General features: G+C 41.8%; 1 protein-coding gene across 3 annotated transcripts in view; it reads left to right on the top strand.

Annotated features, from left to right (window-relative positions):
- fgd4a (FYVE, RhoGEF and PH domain containing 4a) overlaps positions 1 to 21,672 on the top strand; it is a 114,202-nt gene that overhangs the window by 62,873 nt on the left and 29,657 nt on the right. For all 3 annotated transcript variants that reach the window (XM_074677146.1, XM_074677148.1, XM_074677147.1), the window contains exon 2: positions 4,533 to 4,616. In XM_074677146.1, coding sequence (XP_074533247.1) covers positions 4,533 to 4,616 — 84 coding nt within the window. The remainder of the gene's footprint in view (positions 1 to 4,532; positions 4,617 to 21,672) is intronic.

Here is a 21,672-nt window from a genome sequence, read left to right as displayed (position 1 = left end):
CATGAGGAGTCCAGATGGTGGGTGGAGAAAGCCCTTCTTTAATCCCTGTGCCAGGACATTATACTGCCCCACAGACCACCCCCACCCTGTTTACACACACACACACACACACACACACACACACACACACACACAGAGAGAGCCATCAGCACCTCCTCTCAGCTGTTTTCATGGCCCCACGCTGAGTTTGCCACTTTCCTTTACGTGGCATTAACCTCTTGTCATTGTATCAGTCTCAGCTCAGCTTTGAGTTGAGGGTTTTTCTTTAATACTTTTTCTCAGAACATGATGCAAAGTACAGTATGGTGCAGAGCACGCAGGGGGAATAATTAAATATTTTAAATGTCTTTCCCTGAAAGAGGAACTCAGAGACGATATGTAAGCATGGACACAAAAATCAGGCACTACCTCATCATGTTTCCAGCTCTTCAGGTTTCTTAAGAATCAGCGTCAAACATTTCTTCATGTTTTGTTTTTTTAGAATATATGTCTGCTTTAATCAATAAAGAGAAAAAACATAATCGATAACTATAAGCTGTGTTCTCGTCCAAGCCACCATAATGTGTTACACTTCTGCAAACAGGGGCATGTCTAGACTGGTTTTTGGATGGCCCATCTAGGGCAGTGACTCACACAGGGGCTGCTTTTAATATATTCACACACACACACACACACACACACAGATATTCTTCATTTGCCTGTTTCTTTCCACCAACCATTACTGCTCTGACTCTGATCATCAAACCACTGTGAGGAGTTTTTATGTTGTGTTGTTTTTTGTGACTCCTCTGGAGTGAATCTGTGGAGATTTTCCAGGACAAGGACTACGTTTCCCATAATCACCCTGAGATTTGTGCCACTAGAAACTGAATTTGAATGATTGTTTTGTATTGAATTTGGCATGATGTGAAATTGAATGTCGTTTTTAAAACAGAGTTTATTTGCTTCAAAATTGCATTGAAAACATAACTCTCTTTATTCCTTATGTTTAAAAGTACTCAATTCAAATTCAGTTGAGCGTGGCTGGACCATTGTTTCATCTACATCTGTAAGGAAAAGATGAAATATTACCAAGCTCCTCACCTGAGGGGAAGTGAGCTGAGGTAGCACCATTTCCATTATGTCTGTAACCAGAGACTGAATGATCCGGTTTGGTTGAAATTTAAAGTCCCCGTGAGGAGTTTGAAAGTGATCTTGATAAAGTCTCACTTCGAGATATATACCTGATCCTCATCCACACTTTGAAATGAGATTATCGTTTTTTTATAAATGGTCTTTCTCAGCTCCCTGACTGGGTTGGACGGGACAGGATTGATTTATGCCCCGTCTTGGTCTCTATGACAACAGCACCCTGGTTGATGAAGTTTAGCAGTGAGAAGAGAGATCTGTGTTTTTCTCTGCTGTTTCTGTGATTAACTTTGTAGTAATGTTGGATACTGGAGCTGGGCTGTCCGACAGAAAAAGGACAGAAGAGCTGAAGATAGCCATTGAGGTTAGAGTGGGTAGATGAGCACTTGCAGGACCTAGGGAGGATTCGCTAACATCACAAGTCACAGAAAAATCTCAGAGCGCTTAGTGAGTTAGCTACATAAAGCCAGCTATTAAACTACGTTGTCTTCCCTTTTCAAACAAAAGCGCTACATAACAGTTGATGAATACTTTAGCATCATTGTATCCAGTAAAAAGCTGTCTTAAATAAAGAAAAGTAGGGTTAAAAAAAACTGGCCTCCATTAATTTTTCAAAACAAACACGCCTTGTGAGACAGGTCATCCAGACAGTGTGCATGAAGCGCAGATGGCCAAGTGGCTCAGGTGGCACTCCATTAGGTTTGCCCTCACGTAGGTGGCCCTGGTCTAAATCGAGTCTGTGGCCTCTGTCCAGCGGGTCACTCCCAAGTCTTCCTCTGTTTCCTGCTCTATCCACTAGGGTCGAGTATGGGCAAGAGCCTAATAATATGATAGGCATCACAATACTTGGGTCATGATACGATGGTATCACAATTCTATACAGTTATTTATTTGATTGAAAACAACTTTTCTTTTTTTATTGTGTTGAAAATAAAGAAATTCAGATACAGTGTTTCATACAAACACCTAGCTTGAAAACACAAGTGTGTCAAGTTTGTCTTAAACTACTGTGACATTAAACTAATGTTGCAAAGAAATGATTGGTTGAAAGATGTGTTCAGTTGGTGAAACTGATAAATGTCACGTGGTGTAACCACTGTTATGCCGAGGCCACACCAAACGCGAACTTGCGAATTTATTTGCGGGAATCGCCTGTAACGCACCACGTGAACGCCCGAGTCTGGACGCTTTGGAGATCACAATCAATGCCTGCTGCCTCTCCGTGGTAATCCACCTCCACTGGCCCTGCCTGGCTGTTCCCTGAGACCTCATCCTTGCCCCCCTGAACCCCCGACCACCTTAACCTCCGACCCCCCGACCCTCCGACCCATGTTCCCGGAGGTCTCCCTGGGGATAATGAAGGGGTGGAGGAAAGAGAGGAGCACAGAGAACTTCCATCTTTTCCCTGGCTCTGCCCCTGCCCCGCTTCTTCCTCCTCTCTATCAGGCTCAAAACTCCGCTGAGGAAAACACAGTGGCACTCAGTTTACAGAGCTTACCTTTGATGCCTGTCTCCTCAGCGACTTTCACCTAAGCCTTTTCCTTTTTTTTCCGGTCTCTGTAGAGTACACACGTGGTATCGTGTAACTCTGGATGATGACACACTCTCTCCTCCATCTCCTGGCGAGGTTGGAGTTGGAGCAGGTGGCGGTTCCCCCCAACATTATCAAATCAATGACGTCATGGGGGAATGTCATTGCTGATTTGCAAATTCGCGTTTGGTGTGGCCATACCATTACTCATTAAAAAATGTAATATTGAACAAAATGATTATTACTATGATTATTATTTTATAAGTCTACTACACTGTAAAAATTACTCTTCAAATCATTACAACTAACTGACCCAAAACCCACATCATCAAGTTTAGGAATAAAATATGTTGAATAAACTTGAGATTATACTTATTATTTATTTTATGGTTTATGGGCAACATACAGCGAAGAAGGTCTTCAGTGCCCTCTACTACAGTGAATTTTTTTCTCTTTTAACAAATATATCAACATCAAGAGTTTAAATATATCCATATTTTAGGTCAAAATATCATGATATATTGGTGTATCTTTATTTTTTCACGCCTCTACAATCCACTGTCCTCTCTACCAGTGTTTCCTAATCCTGGTCCTGGAGGACCCCTGCCCTGCATGTTTCAGATGTTACCCCACTCCAGCACACCTGATTCAAATGAATGGCTCGTTATCAGGCTCCAGCAGAGCTTGATGACGAGCTGATCATTTGAATCAGGTGTGTTGGAGTCCAGAACATAAAAAACATGCAGGGCAGGGGGTCCCCAGGACCAGGGTTGGGTAACACTGCTCTCTACTATCCGATTAAAGGCATAACCCCCCACCCCCCACCCCCCCCCCACCCCAAAAAAAAGGCAGTGTTTGCGAGACTCTAAACCAGAGGTGTCACTGCAACCCACTTCAAACTGACAGTCCTCACGGCCTATTTAAGATTTTCTGAATGTGAAAAGGAAATCTGTGAATCTCTTTCTCACAAACTTGGATTCCTCACGTGCCATGACGAACTGAAAGCAAGTTGTAAAACTAAATCTGTATTGTACAAAACATCAAGTTCAATTTCAGTTCATGCTTTTTAAAGCATGACTTCAGCTTTGACTCTCTGAAGTCAGTAAGACCCCCGTCAGTATGACCGATGTGTGTCATGTGATTATCATCAGGGTTAAAAAGTCATCCTCACACCTCATTCACTGGTTTGTGCAACACACAGCTGTCATTTTGCTTTAAGTGTCACATCCATACGCTTCTGAATTAAATAACAGCAGAAACATCACCCGCAGCTTGGAGCTTTATGTTTGATCAAACAGGCCATGCCTTCCTCTCTAATTGTGCCTGATGTGTATTTATGTGCGTTGGCGGGGGCATAGTAACGCTCATGGGATCCCGTGATGGTTTTTACGGCGGTTTCTATTTTCTCTTTAATCTTTTATGTGCATATTAAATGGCTGTGTTGGTAGAGTGTGAGCTCTCCCTGCAGATGATGCCCTACATTTCACAGACAGACTAATTAGGGTTTTTATCTCCAAGGGGCGGTATTTCCTTTTCATTCTCAAAACAAACACAAGTCTGCTCCTGATCTTCATTAATGCAGCTTCCAGAGGACAGCAGCGCATGTGAATCTCTGCAGTTCACCATTTCAGCTGAGAGACTGTGCTGAAAGTATAAAATGTAATGGCTGTTTGCTCCTTTCTGCCTTTTTATTCTTCCATTACTCATGTCTATCCCCTGGTGCTGAGCCTATAGATTAAATATGAAGGTTTCCTGAAACAGCTCCTTCCTCTTGTTGAGTGTTAAATGTTCTCTTCTTCTTCTTCTTATGTCTTGTTTGTTCTGTAAACGTGTCAGCTTTATTTTGACAATGAATCTTTTTTTTTTTTTGCAGAGAAGAAAAGCAAAGCTGGATGTTTGCAGTCCAAGGGCTCTGATGAGGAGGCCTGTGTGGGGGTGAAGATTGAACACTCCAGACGTAAGCAGCATCATCTTCACTCAGCACAGAGCACCATTCAGACTTTTTGAAGTTTCTTCTAGAGAGTTTCATTTTTATTTTAGCATGTGCTGAGATCAGTAAATAAATGTGTGGCCATTCAAACACTTGTTGTGCGTCTAAGAGAAAAGGTTTATTTCTTCCTGTGGTTTCCTGCCTGTTTCTGTTTCTGGGCTGCTGTTGAGACGGTCTATTCTCACCGTGTGACGTGTGGGAGGCAGCGCTGCCTCAAGCCAAATTAAGATGCAAAGCTTTTTTGATTCGACAGGCGCCACCTCTGATGCTCAGCTGGAGGTCTGCTCGCTTTTTGCATTTGAAATCAATTTCACACAGAGAGTGTCAAGCTTTTCAGATCTTTCTGGGCTTGATCAAATCTTTGGAGAACTTCTTCTACCTCTAAAAATGGGTTAGGATGGAGTAAAGAGGCATCCTGTTGAAAGAACGGTAAAGATTGTTCAGAAAAAAATCAAACTTTTGAGATTGAGACAGGCCTTAGATAAGTCATGTGTGCTTTCAGGGCACCTAACAACTGAGTGTTGTTACCATTGAGTGTAAAAAAAAAAAAAAGGACATCATCTTGCCCAGCTTGACATGAGGTCTCCACAAAAACTGCTCCCCCTGGTGGCTGGCTGCAGTATAGGTCAAAAACTCCAGCTCTCCAGCCATTCCAGATGGGCTGTGGTCTCACTCTAAAAAATTAATACTCCTCGTAGAAATGTTTCTCACATCCGATTGTTGTGGTGATTTAAAGATATCATTTAGCTGCCTTGTATTCAGGTCCTCTTTTTTAAAAAAAAGTTTTATTTTCCTTAGTTATAAGAGGTTAAATATGAGTCTCTACGTCATGTTTGACGATGATTGACAGATGACATTGTTGTGTATTTTCTTTGGGGATAGTAAAATATGTTGGGAGGGAGAACCAAGAACACATTAGACTTTTAAATAAAAAAAAATGTCCACCAGCTCCACCCAGATTCTCTCAGAGTGCTTCACAGCCTTTACCACGCAGACTCTGGTTGCACAGTGTGTGAAACATCACGCTCACACAGTCATGGCACCGTGCACTTGTTCTGTATTTAGCAGTGAGAAAGTTGGCAACCCTGCCCAGCAGTGTGGGTATGATGTGTGACTGTAGTGTAGAAACAAGAAACAGGTACTTGAAGTGATGTTAGTTCACAGAAACTCTAAGTTTCTATCAATAAAACTCTCTTTCTCACAGGAAGGACTCATATACTAAGAAATAACACACCAGACCTCCACCTGAGGCTCATTTTAGATATCTTTATAACAGAAAAGTCTTCAAACCATGAACAAAAGTATCACATTTACTCTGTTACTCAGAGATTAAATAAAGAAAGTGGGAATAAACTACTCCTCTGAACTTGGGACCACTGTAACACTCTCACTGCCTCTGGACTTTATTTTAAGAACCCCTCTAGCTAAATAAACAGCATAAATCACATGTTTGAGCCTTACAGGAAAATCACTCCGTGTATAGTATCTGTTGGAGCTCTTTGTGGCTTAAAGCTGTCTTGTGCAAACAGAAAGCATCACTGTTACTCACACATTTGCTCACATGGCCGTCAGCAGCATGATGTGTCAGGTCAGTCTGACCTTGGTGGCCAGCTAAAAACACCCAACAGCCAGAAGAGCAGAAAGCTCGTTTAGGAGCCACTGCTGACCGGCCTGAACCAAAATCTGATTTGGTCCTCTTTATTTGTCGTAACTGGAAAGTCTCTGTTTTCTGCCGCTTTATCGAGTTTTTATAAAGTGGCATCTTGGTCTAGAAATTTGAAGCCTATGCAGAAGTGCTAAAACTGCAGCTCTGCTAATTGCTGGGTGCAGAAACAGTGTAAACCTCATACACACTCATACAGCTTGACATCAACTTTTTTGTTCACCATTCACAGTGGCTAGTGGTTTCCCAGAGTTACTAGCCACTCAGCATTTTCACTTGCCACAATTTTGTTGTTGGATAATTATGTTTAATGTGATTAAAACAGATGATGGCATACTAAAGTTGACTTGAACTAGATTTACAACCTTTTTAAGTAGGGCTGAACAATTAATGGAATTTAAACCGTCATCGCAGTGTAATAGAATGCAATTTTCAAATCATAAAGGCTGCAATAAAAAAATAAAAAAACAAAAACAAAGAAAAATTAAAGTGCATTTACTTTAGCTTGTGTTTTGTTACTGATGAGAGATCAGTATGTATTTAAATTTATGTTCACACCGTGTTTCTTTTTCATTTTATAAAAAAGTGCATCCCACATGTTGACAAATTCCAGTGGTTGAGCCGGAGATTTGGTCTTATTTATATTTCTGCATTGCATTTTATGTGAGACCCATAGACGAGAGGATTCATATTTATTTTTCATATTATTGTTCATAACAGGCCTGTCGTTCTGCAATGCTTTGTTCCTTTCTCTGATATTATTTAAGGTAATTAATGATTATATTATGATATTTCTACAAGGCCTAAAGTTACATCAGTCAGTCAACATTCTACTGTGATTGTAATATTTAAACTAAGGCAGTGTTTCCAAATCCTGGTCCTGGAGGACCCCTGCCCTGCATGTTTTTTATGTTCCTGGCTCCAACACACCTGATTCAAATGATCAGCTCGTCATCAAGCTCTGCTGGAGCCTGATAACGAGCCATTCATTTGAATCAGGTGTGTTGGAGTGGGGTAACATCTAAAACATGCAGGGCAGGGGGTCCCCAGGACCAGGATTGGGAAACACTGAACTAAGGTATATATAATTGGTAAACATGACGTATAGGCCTGGCAAACAGGAAAAAATTGTTTGTATTTTACACTATCCTTTGTTGTGTTGGTCAAACTATAGAACGGTTTATTGCTTGTCTTAATTGAATAATGCAGAAGATAAACATACTCCCCCAAAAAATCGCATGCTAAATCGCAATATTGGTGAAAAAAAAATTGCAATTAGATTATTTCCCAAAATCGTTCAGCCCTATTTTTAAATGTAAATGACCTCTGAGCACACTCAAATCAAGACTACATCAATGTTTACCACAGGTCATTATCAGGCATTCAACTGTGAAACGGATGTGAGCCTTAAATATGAAAATATGCAGACTATGAAGACAAAGTAATAAAAGGAGGAATTTATTATCATATTGAATGAAAGTGGTGAAGGTAGAAGAGTAATTGAAAAGATGAAAACTAAACTAAATAGAATGCTAGTCTGCTTAAATATTTATTTAAAAGTCATTTTTCAGTTATAAAGTAAGTACCATACTTTCTGGACTATATGTCACTCTGTAGTATTATTATACATTTTTCAAAGTCGTATCAGTCAAAAAATGTGTCATGAAGAGGAAAATAAGTCACCGTGCATGCAGTGCTCATGGGAGTTGTAGTGTTGTAGTCTTATACTGCAATGAATCTAGTATTTCAGATGCTGTTTTACAAAACTACAATTAAATAATTCAGCCCGCCAAAGTGGCTAGGAAGAGCAACGATGTTCCCCACCACTACTGAAATCCATCTGCATTTGGCGGGTTGATGGCTGTTAATGTCAAGTCTTACACACTCATCTAAAAAAACAGAAAGAAGAAACTGATTTACAAGACAGTGGAAAGCAGGCCACTCCTTGTCTAAAGCTTCATGATAAACTTCACCTTTAGAGAGTTTGATGTGAGTCATGTTGTGAGCTCAGCACCATGAGTTGTGTGTCGTGGAGTATGTTAAACATACTGTCACATCTCTACAGAGACGTGTTTTTTTCTGCAGAGGGAGGATGTAGGACGATGTGAAAGGGCAGTATGCACAGCTTCCTCCTCCAGCTCACGTCTTCTGCAGGGGTGTGAAGGAAGCTGTGGCTCTCTGCTCTATTTTTATATCAAATTAGTTTCTGTGTGTCTGCCTGATGAATGGCTGTCTTCCTCCTGCCCTCTTTGTGTCTTCTTTTTTTCACTTTTTCTCATTTTCTCCTCTCAGGTGTACTTTCTCATCCTGTCCCATAATCCCTCTTTCCTTTCACCTTCCCTCCCATCTGGCTTTTCATCTGTCAGGCTCCTCTTCCTCCTTCACTCTCCTTCATCCTGTTTTTCCTCTGCACAGTCGCAGCTTTCTCTGCTCCTTCTGCCTTTACCACGTCATCTACATGCTGTAAATAGCACCACTCCCAGTTTGTTTCTCTTCTCTGTCCCTTCCTCAGCCCCCCTGCCACTTCTGCCCCCTCTCACCACCACCACAGCCTCCTGTTTTAGCTCAGACTGGGGTTATAATCTCACTCTGGCCCTTGGATTAGTGGACGAGGGAGACCTAATCCGAAGAAAGTCTGGATAGTTGAACCAAAACAGCTTATCCCACATGCCTCCTGGTTATCTGTCACCCTGTCTCACTCATACACACACACACACACTAAGACACACACACACTGCAGCAGCTTGATGGACACAATGAGTGCTTCCTGTACCAGACATAAACTGTAACTCCCCTTATAATCTCACTCAGGATGATGTAGGGCGCCAGAAATAGTGAGAAACCATGTGTACGTGTGACCGTGAGTTAATGAGTCAGAAAGGTGGGAAGCAGCTGTTGTTGTCACTTCTGCAGCATCATCAAGGCGTTTGAATCAAACTTGACAGCAGATCAAATCTCCTATGGATCATTGCTGCAGGACGAGTATTCTTTAGGGATGCTCCGATCCAACTTTTCTGGTTCGGATATCTATACTGATTCCTGGGCTTTGATAATCGACCAATACCGTTACCAATCTGATACCAATGTTAAATAATAACCTGAATGCCCTACTGTGGGATAGCTGAGCCCTGTCTTTCCCTGCAGCTCCCTCTGTTCCACCAACTGAACCCTCCATTCAACATAAGTCCATCCACTGATGAGCAGAGAAACATACCAAACCAGCATTGAGGTGCGCTCTGACGGGCAGGGGCGGACCAGACATTTTAGACTGGGGTGCCCCTACCAGGGCACTGACTTATGCAAGGAGGCATGAATTTTGTGAGCCCACAGCTGAATAAAAGGCACTTGTTTTTGCTTATTTGTTTCTATTTAAATTACAGGATAAACAGGCTACAGTTTAAAAAAAAAAAATAGCCAGAAACAAAGTATTTTTTAAAATCATTTAAAAGTAGAATATAACTGAATAGTGCTGTAGAGCAGTGATTCCCAACCAGGGGTACGTGTACCCTAATTTAGTGTTTCCCAATCCTGGTCCTGGGGACCCTCTGCCCTGCATGTTTTTATGTCCCTGACTCAAACACACCTGATTCAAATGATCAGCTCGTCATCAAGCTCTGCTCGAGCCTGATAACGAGCCATTCATTTGAATCAGGTGTGTTGGAGTCGGTAACATCTAAAACATGCAGGGCAGGGGTCCTCAAGACCAGGATTGGGAAACACTGCCCTAAGGGGTATGTGTACCCTAAGGGGTATGCACACATTGCAGGGGGTGCTTGGAAACATTTGATAATCTGTTTCCAACTTGGAAGTACTGAGACCAGTCTATCAATAAAATGGTATGCATGTGCTACAACTAGTTTCGTCAGGTAAGCAACAACCAGTGGCACAGCTGCAACATGTTATCTATTTTTAAGTTTAATTTGGGTTAAAAAGAATAAAATTTTCAAATTAAAGGGATAAAATACAATGATTTTCATTCAATAATCAGTTCTGTTATGTCAGGTTTGGAGAATCAACGACATGCATGAGTCAGGGGGTACTCATGGCATAACATAAAGGCTCAGGGGGTACAAAAGACAAAAAACAAAAAAAGGTTGGGAACCACTGCTTGACTAACCCTGATTCAGTACTGCACATTATTTTCCTAGCTGTATTTTTAAATTCAAAATGTATAAAATGGTGCAGGTTTCAATGTGAATGAAAATAAGTCTGCCTGCTTTAAAACTACAAAGTGAAGTTATTGAAACAGAGCTGAAACTTCAATTCCAAGAGTCGAATAGAAGTTACTTTAATTAAGTTTTTTCATAAAATTAAAAAAAAAACTGGTTTTGAGTTCTCCCTGTCATTTGTACTTTTTTTTTATAAGGTTAGGGAAAAAAAATCATCAAAAAAATGTAAATCGAATTCTTTTTTTGTGAAAAAATTTGAGATTTTATTTTTAGACCATATCGCCAAGCCCTACCATGTAGACTGGTAATGCAGCAAAAAACAAAGAAAGTGCATCGGAGGCAACATTTCAAATTAAGTAGCTGAGAGCGCTGGTAATAAATAAATATAAAGGCATGGAGCTGTTTGCCTGGATCCGCACCTTGGATCTCTTCCCATTGATACCGGTCGAACCTTGGGAGGTACTAATACACCACCGATACCACCGGTCAGTATAGGAGCATCCCGAGCATTCATCATTATAAACAGCAGAAGTCTGAATTCATCTCAGTAAAGAAGAACTCTATATAAGGAAGCAATGGGCTGAGCTAGCAGTCAGCTGACCTCAGATTCAAGAGGAACATGTTGCAAACTCTGGCAGTGAGCAAACTTTAAAGAACAGCAGTCAAACCTTTAAAGTAATGTTAGTAACTTCATGGCAGTGTAGAGGTCAAATTCACCTGTCAGAAACCTTCGATGGCAGCAGTTAATGCATCCAGACTCTGTCACAAATACATCTATGAACCTTATCTCTTGATCACAGGCCCTGACTTGTGTCTGCACTGGTGAGAAACGACCATGACAATGCAGACTTTGGTCAGTGTTTCACAATAATTCATCTTTTTCTCACGGTGGGTTCATCTCTTGCACACAGAGCTACATGTTTGCATGGTACACTGTGTGTGTGCAGAAACCTCTGCAGAGCTGTATGTGACGGCAATCTGGAAGGAATGTGGTGACTGGAATTTGTGCTGGTCAAACTGGTTTACTGTGGGAGAAATAATGCCTGTCATTCCTCCTGATACTCCTCTGCTGTTTCATGCCTGCAGAGAGCGTGCAGGTCACCGCGTGTATGAGTTTTTGTTTCCAAAACAGCACACATGAACAACTTCTGCAGGAGGACAACAGCTATTATAGGCTGTTTTTTCATTGTTTGAAAGACAGGTGGACAAAGCACATGTTGCTTTTTCCAAAACGTGTACAAAAAAAGACAGTCAGGAAGGAAAAAGTTCAAACAGAGCAAAAGTTGCAGATGATCTCACGTGTGTTTCTTCTTCACAGTAGCTATTTCTGTCACAGCACAGACCCTTGAGCTAGCTGAGGTGTCTTTTTTGTGGTTGAGTGTGGTCCCTAATATGAAGAAGTAGATCGGCTTGGAGGCAGAAGAGCAAACCCTTCTGAGTGTGTGACAGTAACCTCTCCGTGCAGCTCTGTATGCTGGGAACAGACGGAGCATGGAGGATTTTTGGTCCCAGTTCCCTGAGCTGACTTCTGCTAAAGGTATCTCATCCTCGCTGCTCACTTCATGAGAGCTTTGTTTCATTTCCATGTGAGCTGATTTGGACTGAAAGTCATGTGTTATTGGTGCACTGTTTTTGTGTTCCTCGTTGTGATAAACTTGCATTTCTTCCTGAGCGATCTTGATTTAATTCGTTAAATATTTGCAGAAGAAATCAGCTGGAGGAAGAGGAGTGGATGCGATGCTGGTGTGGCTTCATGTAGACTTAAATGAGCACATGAGGGAGCTGGTGTGTGTGCTGCAGGCCGCTGTACTGTTTGTTAATCATTGATCAGGCTAACGGACTGGTGGCAGAGCATGGAGGATGTTATATAAGCAGCTCCGTCCTCTGGCAGTGGTTTGGTTTCTCTTCAATCCTCAGCGAGCCAGGTTAATGTGATCACCTGTTTATGCTCTGGAAACAGGAACAAAGCTCGGAGCACTTTAATAACATCTCACCTGTCGGAGCGCTGCGTGTACGGCTGAATTAAACTCTGAGCTGTCAAACTCAGTCAGCGCTGTTTCCTCCTCAACGCTAACAGCTGAAACACAGGAAGGCTGAAATTTACACTTCCAGCCTCGAGAGTCTCACCCTGATCCTCTGTGTGTGTGTCAGTCAGCGAGCCTCTATACTTTTTAAAAGCCACTTGAAAAGGGTGTGTGTGTGTGTGTGTGTGTGTGTGAGACATAGAGAGGGAGGAGTCTAGCTCAGCTCTGTGAGTTTCCTCATTCATCTGACTCACTGCCTGAGGAGATCACATCGGTGCTCCTCTGGGACACACTCTGCCTCTCTCTCAAACACACACACACTTGCTCACACACAGCGTGGTCCCTCACTGAGGATACTCTCCGCAGCTGTTTTCCCATCCATTACAAGCACTGGGTGAGTTCACTGACTGGACTTTTTGACTTCTCTCTGTGATCAAGTCCCCTCCTGATTGACTTTCACTTCTTCTTTATTATTTGTTCATCTTTGTTTTAGATTCATTAGCAGCTGAGCTGATGTTGGCGAGGGCTGACTCAAACCTGTGTTTGTTTGTTGACCTCCTCATTATCTGTTGATTTAACTCTGATGTTATCTTTACTCCCTCAAACTGGCTGAACTTGTGATAAAATAGATAGAAAGTGAATGTAAACACACTCAGACTGGACTCTGGACTCTGTGGTTTCTACTCTGTTGTACGTCACTCAACTTCACAGTTTTAACAGGATGTACGCTGGACTGTAAGCTGAATTTATGATAAGATATAGCTGTTCACTTTTCCCTCTTCTTTTTTGATGATTTCTGACATGGCTGGAGCCTCCCAGACGATCTTTAATAAGCCAGCCCGCTCGTTAAGAAGAAGCAGAATGTGTAAAACGTCCTCTCAGACGTTCCTCTTGATATGAATGTGGTATCTTTGGGGACCACGAGAACAAAGCCTGAGTTTCAGCCGTGTCAAACAGTCGTCCAGAGTCTCTGCAGGGTGGGGACACATTGCATCACACACACAGGTGTGTCTATTGTGTTTATACCTGCAGCTCTCACACTGAGGTATCGACACACATTTCGCCAGAGGGGGAAGAAAGGAAGGAGACACACAGGGACAGGTAGGACTGCTGTGTCCTAGGTTTCCTGGTATTTGAGGTCAGTCACTTCTTGATGTTTGACTCAGAGTAAAGATTAACCAACACACCTTGAAGGATAAACTTTGTTTGGTGCTTAAAAGGAAAAATTCTGTCTCTTTGAGTCATTGGAAACAAATGTGTTGTGTGTGCGATTTGGCTTTCTGTCAGCAAAGAGCACAAACAAATTCCTGCACAGTGTACACACACACACTCACACAGATGTTAGTGTTTTGTTGGACTTTCTCAAAATTAGTGAAATGACATGTTTGAGCTGACACGCGTGTGAGTCCTCCAGCCTGTTTCTGAGCAAAGGGTCTGGGATCACCTGTGGCTAAACACACTCTGTTGACAAGTGTCTGATAAAATCTCACGTTTGTGGCTGAACTGAGGCCAGGAGGTGTTGAGCTTTTGCTTATATACACATTACTTTCCTTAGATTAGTCATCCCTTCAAACCCAAGTAACACAGTTTGTCTTGTGGAGGGCAGAGGTGTGATGGTGGTCAGAGAGCATGTGTGAAGGAAACTAGTGAATCTGTTTTATTCTAATAACGGGGGAGCAAAGGGTTTGCTCCGTCTGTACCACCCCCAACTTTGGATGATTCACTATTTTAGGACACGGTTTGTTTTTTTGTTGTGGAGGAAGATATTTCTGTCTGTGTGATGCATTCCTTCATGGCTCTTCGCTGACTTGTGGTAAACTCATTCCTCCACAGCTGGAGGGCATGACTCTGGACAAACCACCACAACACTGCCACACACACACACTATGTTGAAAACACACCTGAAGGATGCAAGGAGAGTTTGACAGAGCTTGTTGTTGCTAAGAGATTCACAGAATGAGGAAGGAAGCTGATGCCAGAGAAGAGTTTGGAGACATTCAGGGGATTAGACTTTCTGTCCTTTTTGTTCAGTTTGCATCTCGTCTGACACCTGAGCATCTGAATACTCCTATAGTCTCGCACAAGCTGTGATTTTTCAAGGTGAAAGCAGGTTGTAGGATATTTTTTGCGTCTTCCTCACTCTCACCAGCCTCCAACAGGGAGTGAGGTAAAGGTTGAGTTTCTGTTTGAGTCGTCTGTTTCTCATTTCAAGGCTGCATCCAGCGCTTTCTGTGATTTCTCTGTAATCGTATATGTGCCGAGTAATCACACCATCACTTGGCACTGAAGGCGCTAAATGCTGTCACACACAGAGCCTCTGTGATGTGTTCAAACTCACCTGGCTCTGCACATTTCCTGCTCTCCTGCTTCTGTCATCAACAAGTCTCAGATCCAGACAGCAGGGCTCCTTCAGCGGCGCACAGATGGAGGAGGAGAATCAAAGTGTTTCTGCTGGGTGGTGGTTTGCTGCCACTAAATTACTGTACACAGCGGTCTGACACTTCTGCCAAGCCAGATTTAATGAGAAGAAGCCAGAGTGAGAGTGAGCAGCAGATCCTGCCAAGAAACTCTGGGTCTGGGACAGGAAGTCGAGTTTATCCAGTCTTTACTGAGACAGAACTGGCTCTGTTACATTGTCTTCATCATTCAGATAACAGCTCAGAGAACAATCGCACAGACAGTTATCGTTTTATTTACAAAGACCCAGCATTAATCCAACCTGGGAAAAACACTCAACAGCATTTAGGGGAAGTGAATGCTGAGGTCAGGTCTGGTTCACTTTGAGGGTCTGAGACAAAAGGATGAGACAGAGACTTTTTCTCCTTCCTGCTGCAGCACAGTGACAGAGCTCTGCTGCCATGACACAGCAACACTTTTCATTGATTCTGCAGCGGTTTAATCTTGGTGTCCCAGAGTGTATGCTTAAATTATGATCTGACGTTACTCAACCAGACGGGCGTTGAAAGCAGAGCAGCAGCGTCTCAGTGAATGATGTGTTCAGGGAGAGACGGCAGTGGCCAGTGCTTCTCAAACCAGATGGATCCTGTGGCCTGGTTAAAGTGAATCGGTACTTAGTCGAGTCTTTCTGACTCAAAGTGCTGTTACACTTCTATTCTCCTTCACACACATCCATCTACACACCACTGGCCAACACTTGGAGAAATTTGGGGTTCAGAGTCTTGCTCATCATCGCTTTGGCATGTGACTTTAGGAGATGGAATTGAACCCTCTACCACTGAGTCAACACATCTGCTCAGTGACCCTGTCTCTAATGTGTCTCTGTTCCTACCTGAGACACTTGCTCAGTTGTGGACACAGACTGTATAAAAAATGGACGTAGTCTGTTTCATCACCTGTCTGCTCCTGATGCAGAGTACTGACACCAGTTGTCAGCTGTGGGCTTTGAACTTCATTTTTGTTATATCATCTAAGCCGCTAATTTAGAATAAAATCCACCCCCTGTACAGTGTGTGCCAATAGTGACATTAGTGTTTCAGACCCTACCCTTTTTTAAATATCTGCTGTAAATAGGTTTTTTAACACTGCTACCGGGGCTGGGACTATGCGATTGGATACGATTCCATTCTCTTACGATTTTTTGGGTGCTGATTTGATTTAAATTGGGATTCTTTAAAATTGACGATTTTTGCGATTTTGTGTCCACGGACTATATCATGAGCCATATTTCCCCATAGATTCACATCACGCGATTCAAAGAGAAACATTTCACCTTCTGCTGGAGAAAAGTGGAAACTTTTTCCACTCCAGTTTATAAACAAAGACTGAAATGAAGAATTTGATTTTGAAAAAAAAAAAATGTTTTTGACAAAGGATCCAGATTTTGATATTGTCAAACAAAAAATCCCTATAAATATCGTATAACAATTTTTTCTCCCACCCCTAGCTGCTACTCATTTTCTATTTTGTCTTGATGTGTATGTGGTTTCCTGTCTTTCTACAGCCAGCCTCAGGTGGATTCTTAGTGAACAGCAGCTTTTGGCACTTCCACGTAGGGATGGGTACTTTTCACATTTATAACAAAACAGTTATGATACTCAGTAGCTAGCCACCGGTATCAGTACTCAACACTACTAACTTCTGTCACTTTTGTGTGCGTTTATGTAGTAGTAAATATTTATTTTTTAACAATCAAATCTCAAAGTTTTTTCAATTTAACATATTTATTTCTCAGTAAATATTCTTGTAATGCTGTGTTCATGTCCAGCATAGAAAATCTCCTTCTCTTCCACTCCCTCACAGTCACAAAGATGCGTTTAGGTACCTAAACATGATACCTTTTGATTTTATGTGAATTGGTACTCGATTCTACAGACAGAATCAGGTCAGTACCTATAAAAGTACCTAATTCAATACCTATCCTTACTTCCAAGTAGGCTTCATTTTTCTAAAACCCCTCGGTTGCACAACATCACGGTCCAATCATGGCAGTGACAAAACACTATCAAAATGGAAAACTAAACAAGTGTTTGTCTTTTTTTGTAAATTTTTTCTATTGGACATAATCTAAAACAAATTCAGCTGACAAGTCCAGAAAATAATCTCCCATTTCAAATACTAGAAGCTAACAACGACCCTTAATTTGGTTGTATAGGGAAAAAAAGAGAATCATCTTATAGGCTAAAAAAAAAATGCTTGACAAAGTTTCTTTAAAAAGAATAATGTCTTAGTACAATAAAATAAATAAGTAATTTGCAGATTATTTTAATCTCAACAACCAATTTGGGCATCATTTTTGGCTACTAGTGTCTTAAAATAAGACTTTTTCTGAACTTGTCAGCTGAATGGGGCTCATATATTGAGGTTGTTAAGATTTTTTTCCAAAAATAAAACAGAAACTTGCTTAAATTTCAGTATTTTGCTGTGAAGGGCCTCTGAATGGAGAAAAGGACTTATGGCTGCAATGCTAACAACAACAGGAAGGCATAAGTAGCACAACTAATGACAGAACAGTTCAATTTGATCATGTAAGAAAGACTGAGAGTCAGACAGGTCAGCTGTCTGTCCGCTGCATCCATCAACCCAGAGGGGGATCAGAAAAGAACCAGAATTAAAATCTAGAGCGTTTGCGTTTCTTTATGAATATTTTGAACATGTAAAACGAATTATAGGTACAACAAAAAGTGAAACAAAACTTCTAAATGCAACCTGGGGTTTCAGCTTCCCTGTTTACCACAAAGCACCAGCACATAATTAAAAAAGGATTTTGAAGTTTTTAACTGTAGCTCTATTTCAGTCCCAGTCTGTGTATATCTCTATTTACATCTCTCCTCTCTTATCTTACACCAGCACTTAAAATACCTGCACATGCTGCAGTAAGAGTGAAAGTCTGAAGTCCAGACGTGGTCTACAGCTCAGATCTGGTGTTTGACACAGACACAAACAACCACAGATACAGAATCAGGCTGTGTAGTGGAGCCTGTGTAATCCCGCTGAAAAGGACCATAAATGGAGTCCAGAGGCAGAGACTTCATAAAGCCTTACATACTGTGTATAATATGGCCTGTAAGTTGTTTTCTCATTTCCTCGTAAAGTGGCTGAGAAATGAAGCCCAACGCGTAATCACGACAAATTCCTGAGGCTGCCTCCAGGATTGATCGGTAATTTTGGGGCCGTGTTTAGAAAGTCTGCGCTCCCAAACACAGCGTGGGACACTCTCCAGTCAGACAGCTTCCCCAGCTGTTGTCTTTAATTACGGTCAGGCTGTAAAAATAGAAACGGTGACTGTATGATTCTGTGGTTGCTATTTTCTCTCTCTGTTCCAAGATTGGTTCGATAAAGATCACTGTAGGGAAAATAAATAAGGGGTCCAGAGCTGCGTTTTTGGCTGGTAGTAACAACAAACTGCATCTGGAAGGGTACACTGCATATAGAACATCATTTTTTACTCTGATGGCAGTTGTTTACGTACAAGGGCTTTAAATATGCCACTGTAAACACAGACCTCCAGTGTTGAAGAATAGAGCTGATGTAGACGTGCAGTAACTACAGCTCCTCAAATGTCCACTTGAGTCTGTCTTCGAGTCCAGGGGAACTTGTTACGGTTATTTTCAGCGGAATTAAGGATGGAGGTTCATTATGTTTTTGTTACTACCAGTGATATCAGATCAGAGGCAGAAGGATAACACAAGCCTGACAAATTCAGTTTCAAAACGCTGTGCCCACAGTGAGAGTGGAGCAGGTTTTGCACCAAATGTATTTTTGGTCCTGAGCGTATCTCAAGCTTTTTTGGAACAACAGGAGCGTTTACTTTAAGAGACTCTCAATTTCTCCTTCATCTATTTTTTTTATCCTAGATAATCTACCTAAAGGTCTCAGGGAAAAAGAGAGCATTATGTTTGATTTAAATGTTCTCATGGCTACAATTAAAACAGCAACTACAAATCACTGGCTGTAGAGAACTCCCACCACAAAACTCTAGATTAGTATCATGAAATCTTTTTGAGACCATCACTCTTGCCAGTCAATGGAGTTGGTCAAACTAAACCTTTATCTTTTATTAATGAATGCCTGAAGTGATGGTCATGTGATGTGTCAGAGCGGTAATGCAGCAACTCACCTCTAGCTGGGGCTGTTGCTCCACTTAATGGCTACTGTCAGTAAGCTGTAACGCTCTGTAACACTCTTTTTTACATGGTATCCCAGTCAAAACAGCGACGCATGGATGACATCTCAATGCGTGGAGAACATCATGACACCATGCATGCCATTTCAGCTTCTTCTTCCTGTATCCATAGCAACAGCAGCAATAACAACAGCAGCAGCACGCTGGACTTCCTGTACTCAGGTTAGAAAATGAGGAACCCAGGGGGATTTTAGGGTTTTTAAAGGGGACATATCATGCTGATGCCTGATTTAATACATATAATATAATAAATTTGAAAACAAGACCTTACACCCCTTGAATTTTCAAAAAATTAGATATTGTATTTTCTCTGATATCCTAGAACGAGATTTGATGCCTCTGAAAATAGGTCATTGCCATTTGGCCGCGAGATTTCGACCTTCATGACGACACGAGGATCCTTTCTTTTTATCAGTAATCTGATAAAGCAGCTCCTACTCTGTGATGTCAGTTAGTCACACAACCGCCACCGAGGGATACACCCACCAAGAGCCGAGTATCCCCCCTCAGATGTTGGATGCAGGGACTCTGCTCTGCTGAGCAGCTCGGCTTTACATGGTGAATTAGCAGTTAAAACACTGTAGTTTTAGCAGACGTCATAATACTTGTGAGACTGTGATATTCGCATGCTTGTTCTGACATGCACCATGAACCTGGACCACAATAATGCTGCTGTAATAACATAGTGACGAACTGACAGTAGAGGCGATCTTTAGACTACACTTTCAGCATGATGGATAAAACAGACAGAGAAAAGTGACGGAGCAGGATGGAGCCCTGTTATAGAAATAGTTTATTGGTGAAGTCTGCCTATATTTCCACGTATAAACTATACATGTTACAGTAGCGGTTTGACTCACCACACTGAAGCGTCCTAAGATGATCTGTGTCCAGGTGGATTTTCTTCCTCCTGAGCTGCAGAACCGTCCGGGTCTGACTTGGGGTCCAATACAAAAGGACATATCCTACACTCTGCCATTTTATTAGTGCCATGAATGCCTTACGGTGAAGTTTTGGCAAACAGCAAACTCGCTCGGTCTGCTCCATTCAATATGGAGATTTTGTAAGTACTGCCATGCTGCAAAAACTGCCCTCCTAGCTCTACCCCCTCCGCCCCTCTGATAGAACTGACCAATCAGAGCACAAAGGGCTGTGACGTTGCGAGGTTACTGGAGGTCATTCTCCAAACGGAGCGTTTCAACGAGATCTTCAGAATGGCCTAAAATGAGGATATTGAGAACGCTATTGTGGGGCAATGAAGGAACTAAATGACTTGTACTGAGGGCAGAAATGCTTTACAGGCATCCTAGTCTGGCATATTCCAGTTTTTCAAAAGGGTTATTGGTGTTTACATGGCTGTGTGCAACTGAGTTATTGCTAATATTCAGAATATGAAAGGGTTACGACTGCATGTAAACACAGCCAATGTTAACCATGAAGGAGGACTGAAGGCTGGTGGTGCTTTGCTCTCCTAGTGTTAGCCACACTTGACAAACCAATTGGAACTTCTCTACCTGTAGACTCTGTGAGCCCATGTTCAGATGTTTTTAATGAGTTTGACCCAGTTTTGACTTCTACCGTTTTTTTCCCTTAACTAGGTTGGTCAGATTTTGAATTTTTCTTCAGGCATCTTTGAAAAAAGTCACTTTACAACATCTTTTCTCTGTTTGGTGAAGAGACAACTTAAACTCTGCTCTTGAACGTACACTGGGAAAACTGGATGATCGTAACTGTAGTGACTCTTGCATACTTCTCTCTGTCTATGCCAGTCACAAATAGACCAAAGAAAAGCAGCTCACACATGTTAACCTTCTTTTCTCTGAAAATGTTTTATAAATTACCCTGAACCTGTTATAATTGATTTCTGTGATCAGACTGGGTTAATCTAATTTTTAATGAGGTGAAGTGACTTGTGAAGCAGGATGATCGTCTCATTTAATGATATACTCTTATCGAAGCAGTGAAGCTTGAGCCTAATCTACTTTTTTTTTACATGACACTGAGCATATGAGAGAAGTTAGACCATCCATTGTTCCTTTTTACTCAGGCATAGGAAACGTGTGTGTCAATGTCACTGTGTGCCAAACAGAGGAGGATCAGGCTGTTTCACTTGTGCAGACCTTTGTGAGATAAAAGGACGTGAACGAAACACAGGGATGAACGTATAGTCTCTGTTTTCGAGTGCAGCTCAGTCTGCATCTTTTATTCCTTATTAAACACAGTTTATTTCTGCAAGTTAGCCCAGCACAGAGCTACATCGATTCCTGCACCCAGCTCATACATCAGTGTCACTTACTAAAACACACACAGCTGTTTAAATGTCCTCCTTAAATGGAAACTAACGAACCAGTGGTCTGTAAAAAGCAAGCGTACCTTCTGACTCCTGGTTACTCGGTACCAAAGATGGTCATTGTAAGTGTAAGTACACAGAATGGCCATGCATGTGAGTGTGTGTTTAAGTGTGTGTGTGAGGTCACAGAGAGGTGGATTGAGGCTGCTGTAAACACTGTCAGTCTGTGTCTGT

The sequence above is a fragment of the Halichoeres trimaculatus genome, unplaced genomic scaffold (genome assembly GCF_033239565.1).
Source record: "Halichoeres trimaculatus isolate MK-OKI-2021-1 unplaced genomic scaffold, fHalTri1.1 fHalTri1_scaffold_10, whole genome shotgun sequence".
NCBI lineage: Eukaryota > Metazoa > Chordata > Actinopteri > Labriformes > Labridae > Halichoeres > Halichoeres trimaculatus.
This window is presented reverse-complemented; position numbering and strand designations above follow the sequence as displayed.